This window comes from Phalangium opilio, unplaced genomic scaffold, assembly GCF_054372755.1.
Source record: "Phalangium opilio isolate 3A_F unplaced genomic scaffold, DU_Popi_V2 ptg000037l_1, whole genome shotgun sequence".
Taxonomy (NCBI): domain Eukaryota; kingdom Metazoa; phylum Arthropoda; class Arachnida; order Opiliones; family Phalangiidae; genus Phalangium; species Phalangium opilio.
Genome location: NW_028324160.1, coordinates 1,450,616 through 1,457,416, shown reverse-complemented (window position 1 = coordinate 1,457,416; position 6,801 = coordinate 1,450,616). Strand labels below are relative to the sequence as shown.

The 6,801-nt window shown below is 42.3% G+C and overlaps 1 protein-coding gene across 1 annotated transcript; it reads right to left on the bottom strand.

Annotated features, from left to right (window-relative positions):
• Positions 1 to 385: 385 nt before the first annotated feature.
• On the bottom strand, positions 386 to 2,503 carry LOC149682876 (zinc finger MYM-type protein 1-like). Its single transcript, XM_089871187.1, has one exon. It carries the CDS (start codon positions 2,501 to 2,503, stop codon positions 386 to 388), a length of 2,118 nt encoding a protein of 705 aa, XP_089727313.1.
• Between the last annotated feature and the right edge of the window lie 4,298 nt (positions 2,504 to 6,801).

The window sequence follows — 6,801 nt, the reverse complement described above, 5'->3', positions numbered from 1 at the left end:
GATATACAAACTTTTATTGACAAAGAGTAAGGAACCGAATTTAATGACTATGGTGCAATAATGAGTGAAGGAATTTTACTCGTCTTGAGTGATCTGTCGTGGACGCAAACTGGTCAATAATGCAATCAATACAAATGTTTTGCGATATTTCTCTTTCAATTGCTAGGATAGCTAATGATGAAAGTCGCACCTGACCCATAGCATTTCTTAAGTAAGTTTTAATTCGCTTCAGTAAAGAAAATGAGCGTTCACATACAACGGATGAGACTGGGAGGGTTACAGCAATTTGTAACATTTTGCATAATCCTGGAAAAACATTTCTTGGTAAAGTATTTAATAAACCTAATAAGGAACCTGGACGTTCATCTTCTTTTAGGTTTCGCAATTAGTTTTTAGCAACTAGTATTTCAGCTATAGGAACTTCAATATTGTACTGCGAGCAAAATCCACCCAGTCGTTCAGAAGACAAAAAACTGTCAATGTCTTTAGTCATTAGTAAAGGGGACATTGCACTTATAGCTTCGAGAACTTCAGTGTTGTTTCCGCTAATAAATCGCACTTCCATTTCATTAATCATTCTATCCAATGTGGCGTAGTAAATTCCGGACTTTAAAGATGAGCTGGATTCGTCTATTCTTTGTCCGGTTTTTTCGGTAATTACGAAACTTCTCATTGCTTTCGGTAAAGCTGTTTTTCGTTTTGGACGACCTCGCTTTGCAGCAGGCTCCGCGTTGGAACCCGTGGCTACTGCAGTTAATTCAGACTCTACTGGAATGTCAAGATCACCTGCCAATTTTTTGGCTTCATCAAGAATAGAATTATAGGCGCTCTCACTTCTGAACTCTTTCAGAGTATTAATAACTGCTTGTACCGCCATTGTAGCCTGAGATAAATCGAGGTTGGTTGACTGAAGCTGATTATTTAATAATTCGGTGACAGAAAGGATTTTATGAAAAACTAGCATAGTAACGACAGTTGAAAACTTCCTCAAAAATGTGTACAATCCTAGTGCCTTGCATCGATCAGAACCATCTTGGGGATTTTCCAAATATTGCAATAAAGCCGCGTAAGTTTTTTTCACCGCTTTTATCGATCTAATTTGACAAGCCCAGCGTGTGTCGCTAAGACCCTGAAGTTCCGTGTGTACCAAGTTTAAGTCTTTCTGGATTTCTTGAAAGTTTCGATGTGCTATGCCAGACATGGAGAAATACGAGTGCAAGCTCTTGAGAATATCGAAAAAATCCTTCGCTTCTTGTATATCTCTGCAGGTGTCGACTAGAAACAAATTCAGTCTATGAGCTAAACAATGAACATAAATTGCCATTGGATGATCTTCTTTAAATAGGGTTTGTACTCCTCTGCAATTACCACTCATCACATTAGCACCATCATATCCCTGACCAACACAAATGGCGGCATCAAGACCGAACTCTGAAATTTTATCACAAATGGATTTTTTTAAACCAGCTGCTGATAAGTCTCGAACATCTTGAAAGCAGAGAAATCGCTCGTTTATATTTTTATTTGAAAAAAAGCGAATGCAAATGCTCATTTGCTCAATTTTACTAACATCCCTAGTGTCATCGCACATTATTGAATAGAACTCCGCTTCTTTAACTTTGGCAATAATCTGATTGCGTACAATGTTCGCGGAAATTTCAATTATTTCGTTTTGAGAAGAAGGAGATAGATATGAAGCGTTTCCTGGCATGTAGTCTAAAAGAGCCTCGCCAAAAACTGTATCAAATTTCGATAGGGTCTTCAAAATCTCCACAAAATTCCCTTTATTTAAAGAGTCTTTTGATTCATCGTGCCCACGTTGAGCAATACCTTGTCTGGCAGAAAGTAATAACACTTCGCATAGCCGCCGAAGGTAGGAACGACTTTTAATAACCTGTTCCATATTTGCAGTTGCAGTTAGAGTCGCTACTGATCCTGACTTTTGAGTAGCTTGGAATCCAGTCCATTTTTCGAGCGCAGTTTTATGTACCTGTGTAATTTCATGTTCCTTGAATTTTTCAGGCCCGCGTTTCCAGTTTTTCATTCCAGTTGATACAAAGGTGTCTTCTTGTTTTCCGGTATTCGTCTTAAAGTGTCTGCATGCGTAACAAAACGCTGCATCTTGACTTTTGCTATATTCCAACCACTTGAAAGTTTTATACCACGATGCAAGAAAAGATCTCTTTTGTTTTCCAAATTCTCTCGATGGGAATTTGAAAAGAATCGGTTGCCGAGGGTCATCATTTGGGGACTTACTTAAATCATTCACATTCAAATGCTTCAAAATCGGTTCTCTGCTAAGAGCACTCTGCCTTGACGTTGAAGCACCGATATCCGATTTGTCTTGATCGTCTGTAAGTGTAATATCCTCGGTAGAAGGATCATTAAAATCTTGCAGTATTTCACATTGACATTTTGCAAGATTAGCAGCAACTGCGCTAGTAGAAGCATTTTGACCATCTGAGGAGTCTGTATGTTTTTTCCTGATCACGAACTTATCCATGGCGAAAAAAACTAGATGGCTAATCTATACTTTGTATTCGTTGGATTCTACAATGCTAGTTTGTGAGTGAATAGGGTTGTTTTTGTTTTAAGTTTTAGTTTCGGTTTGCTTGCTAAGTCACCACTACCGGGACTCCTTTCGAAAGACGTGATACATGTCTCCATCTGTTGAATGTTCTGCTCTTTTTATTTGTTTTTTGTTCATTCGCGGATAGTAGAGGGATTTTTCCCTTCAAAATTATAATGTTTGAGATTGAAGTTCATCTCTTCATAGATGAAACTTAACGAATCTATCAATATAATATTTTATATATTGCTTTCAAATATTTGGTGGGGCTACAAGCATTTTTTGGCAGGGTTTTCAGATTATTTTGGGGGGGCTAAGATTGAAATTTGGGGGGGGGGCTATAGCCCCCCCAAAAAAGGTCTAGCGACGCCACTGGAACTTAGCGCGTTCAGCTGTTAATAGAAAGGTTGGTGGTTCGAGCCCACTCGGGAGCGGTGTTGTGAGATCTCAAATGTAACGTAAAAATCAAAAGTTTTTCCACAATACCTGACGACCATAAGTTTTCTGAGCTTCCATGGCTCAATGGTTAGCGCGTTCGGCTGTTAATCGAAAGGTTGGTGGTTCGAGCCCACTCGGGAGCGGTGTTGTGAGATCTCAAATGTAACGTAAAAATCCAAAGTTTTTCCACAATACCTGACGAACATTTAATTTTTGGGCTTCCATTGCGCAATGGTTAGCGCGTTCGGGTGTTAACCGAAAGGTTTGGTGTTCGAGCCCATCGGGGAGCGGTGTTGAGAGATCTCAGATGTAACGTAAAAATTCAAAGTTTTCCACAACACCTGACGACCATTTAATTTTTGGGCTTCTTTCGCTCTATGGTTAGCCCGTTCGGATGTTAAAGAAAAGGTTGGTGGTTCAGGCCCACCCGGGTGCGGTGTTGTGAAGTTTCAAATGTAACGTAAAAAGCCAAAGTTTTTCCACAATACCTGACGAACATTTAATTTTAGGGCTTCCGTGTTGCAATGGTTAGCGCGTTCAGCTGTTAATCGAAAGGTTGGTGGTTCGAGCCCACCCGGGAGCGGTGTTGTTAGGTCTCAGATGTGACGTAAAAAGTCAAAGTTTTTCCACAATACCTGACGACCATTTATTTTCTGAGCTTCCATGGCTCAATGGTTAGCGCGTTCGGCTGTTAACCGAAAGGTTGGTGGTTCGAGCCCACCCGGGAGCGGTGTTGTGAGATCTCAAATGTAACGTAAAAATTCAAAGTTTTTCCACAATACCTGACGAACATTTAATTTTTGGGGTTCCATTGCGCAATGGTTAGCGCGTTCAGCTGTTAATAGAAAGGTTGGTGGTTCGAGCCCACTCGGGAGCGGTGTTGTGAGATCTCAAATGTAACGTAAAAATCCAAAGTTTTTCCACAATACCTGACGAACATTTAATTTTTGGGCTTCCATTGCGCAATGGTTAGCGCGTTCGGGTGTTAACCGAAAGGTTGGTGGTTCGAGCCCATCCGGGAGCGGTGTTGTGAGGTCTCAGAAGTAACGTAAAATGTCAGAGTATTTCCACAATACCGGACGACCATTTATTTTCTGAGCTTCCATGGCTCAATGGTTAGCGCGTTCGGCTGTTCATCGGAAGGTTGGTGGTTCGAGCCCAACCGGGAGCGGTGTTGTGAGATCTCAAATGTAACGTAAAAATTCAAAGTTTTTCCACAATACCTGACGAACATTTAATTTTTGGGCTTCCATTGCGCAATGGTTAGCGCGTTCGGGTGTTAACCGAAAGGTTGGTGGTTCGAGCCCATCCGGGAGCGGTGTTGTGAGGTCTCAGATGTAACGTAAAATGTCAGAGTATTTCCACAATACCTGACGAACATTTAATTTTTGGGGTTCCGTTGCGCAATGGTTAGCGCGTTCAGCTGTTAATAGAAAGGTTGGTGGTTCGAGCCCACTCGGGAGCGGTGTTGTGAGATCTCAAATGTAACGTAAAAATCAAAAGTTTTTCCACAATACCTGACGACCATATGTTTTCTGAGCTTCCATGGCTCAATGGTTAGCGCGTTCGGCTGTTAATCGAAAGGTTGGTGGTTCGAGCCCAACCCCGAGCGGTGTTGTGAGATCTCAAATGTAACGTAAAAATTCAAAGTTTTTCCACAATACCTGACGAACATTTAATTTTTGGGCTTCCGTTGCGCAATGGTTAGCGCGTTCAGCTGTTAAAAGAAAGTTTGGTGGTTCGAGCCCACTCGGGAGCGGTGTTGTGAGATCTCAAATGTAACGTAAAAATCCAAAGTTTTTCCACAATACCTGACGAACATTTAATTTTTGGGCTTCCATTGCGCAATGGTTAGCGCGTTCGGGTGTTAACCGAAAGGTTTGGTGTTCGAGCCCATCGGGGAGCGGTGTTGAGAGATCTCAGATGTAACGTAAAAATTCAAAGTTTTCCACAACACCTGACGACCATTTAATTTTTGGGCTTCTTTGGCTCTATGGTTAGCCCGTTCGGATGTTAAAGAAAAGGTTGGTGGTTCAGGCCCACCCGGGTGCGGTGTTGTGAAGTTTCAAATGTAACGTAAAAAGCCAAAGTTTTTCCACAATACCTGACGAACATTTAATTTTTGGGCTTCCGTGTTGCAATGGTTAGCGCGTTCAGCTGTTAATCGAAAGGTTGGTGGTTCGAGCCCACCCGGGAGCGGTGTTGTTAGGTCTCAGATGTGACGTAAAAAGTCAAAGTTTTTCCACAATACCTGACGACTATTTATTTTCTGAGCTTCCATGGCTCAATGGTTAGCGCGTTCGGCTGTTAACCGAAAGGTTGGTGGTTCGAGCCCACCCGGGAGCGGTGTTGTGAGATCTCAAATGTAACGTAAAAATTGAAAGTTTTTCCACAATACCTGACGACCATATGTTTTCTGAGCTTCCATGGCTCAATGGTTAGCGCGTTCGGCTGTTAATCGAAAGGTTGGTGGTTCGAGCCCAACCCCGAGCGGTGTTGTGAGATCTCAAATGTAACGTAAAAATTCAAAGTTTTTCCACAATACCTGACGAACATTTAATTTTTGGGCTTCCGTTGCGCAATGGTTAGCGCGTTCAGCTGTTAAAAGAAAGTTTGGTGGTTCGAGCCCACTCGGGAGCGGTGTTGTGAGATCTCAAATGTAACGTAAAAATCCAAAGTTTTTCCACAATACCTGACGAACATTTAATTTTTGGGCTTCCATTGCGCAATGGTTAGCGCGTTCGGGTGTTAACCGAAAGGTTGGAGGTTCGAGCCCATCCAGGAGCGGTGTTGTGAGGTCTCAGATGTAACGTAAAATGTCAGAGTATTTCCACAATACCGGACGAACATTTATTTTCTGAGCTTCCATGGCTCAATGGTTAGCGCGTTCGGCTGTTAATCGGAAGGTTGGTGGTTCGAGCCCAACCGGGAGCGGTGTTGTGAGATCTCAAATGTAACGTAAAAATTCAAAGTTTTTCCACAATACCTGACGAACATTTAATTTTTGGGCTTCCGTTGCGCAATGGTTAGCGCGTTCAGCTGTTAAAAGAAAGTTTGGTGGTTCGAGCCCACTCGGGAGCGGTGTTGTGAGATCTCAAATGTAACGTAAAAATCCAAAGTTTTTCCACAATACCTGACGAACATTTAATTTTTGGGCTTCCATTGCGCAATGGTTAGCGCGTTCGGGTGTTAACCGAAAGGTTGGTGGTTCGAGCCTATCCGGGAGCGGTGTTGTGAGGTCTCAGATGTAACGTAAAATGTCAGAGTATTTCCACAATACCTGACGAACATTTAATTTTTGGGGTTCCGTTGCGCAATGGTTAGCGCGTTCAGCTGTTAACCGAAAGGTTGGTGGTTCGAGCCCACCCGGGAGCGGTGTTGTGAGATCTCAAATGTAACGTAAAAATTGAAAGTTTTTCCACAATACCTGACGACCATATGTTTTCTGAGCTTCCATGGCTCAATGGTTAGCGCGTTCGGCTGTTAATCGAAAGGTTGGTGGTTCGAGCCCAACCCCGAGCGGTGTTGTGAGATCTCAAATGTAACGTAAAAATTCAAAGTTTTTCCACAATACCTGACGAACATTTAATTTTTGGGCTTCCGTTGCGCAATGGTTAGCGCGTTCAGCTGTTAAAAGAAAGTTTGGTGGTTCGAGCCCACTCGGGAGCGGTGTTGTGAGATCTCAAATGTAACGTAAAAATCCAAAGTTTTTCCACAATACCTGACGAACATTTAATTTTTGGGCTTCCATTGCGCAATGGTTAGCGCGTTCGGGTGTTAACCGAAAGGTTGGA

What these genes read in the sequence shown, in the direction of transcription:
- LOC149682876 (XM_089871187.1), bottom strand. Translation starts at nt 2,503, where the DNA reads ATGGATAAGTTCGTGATCAGGAAAAAACATACAGACTCCTCAGATGGT.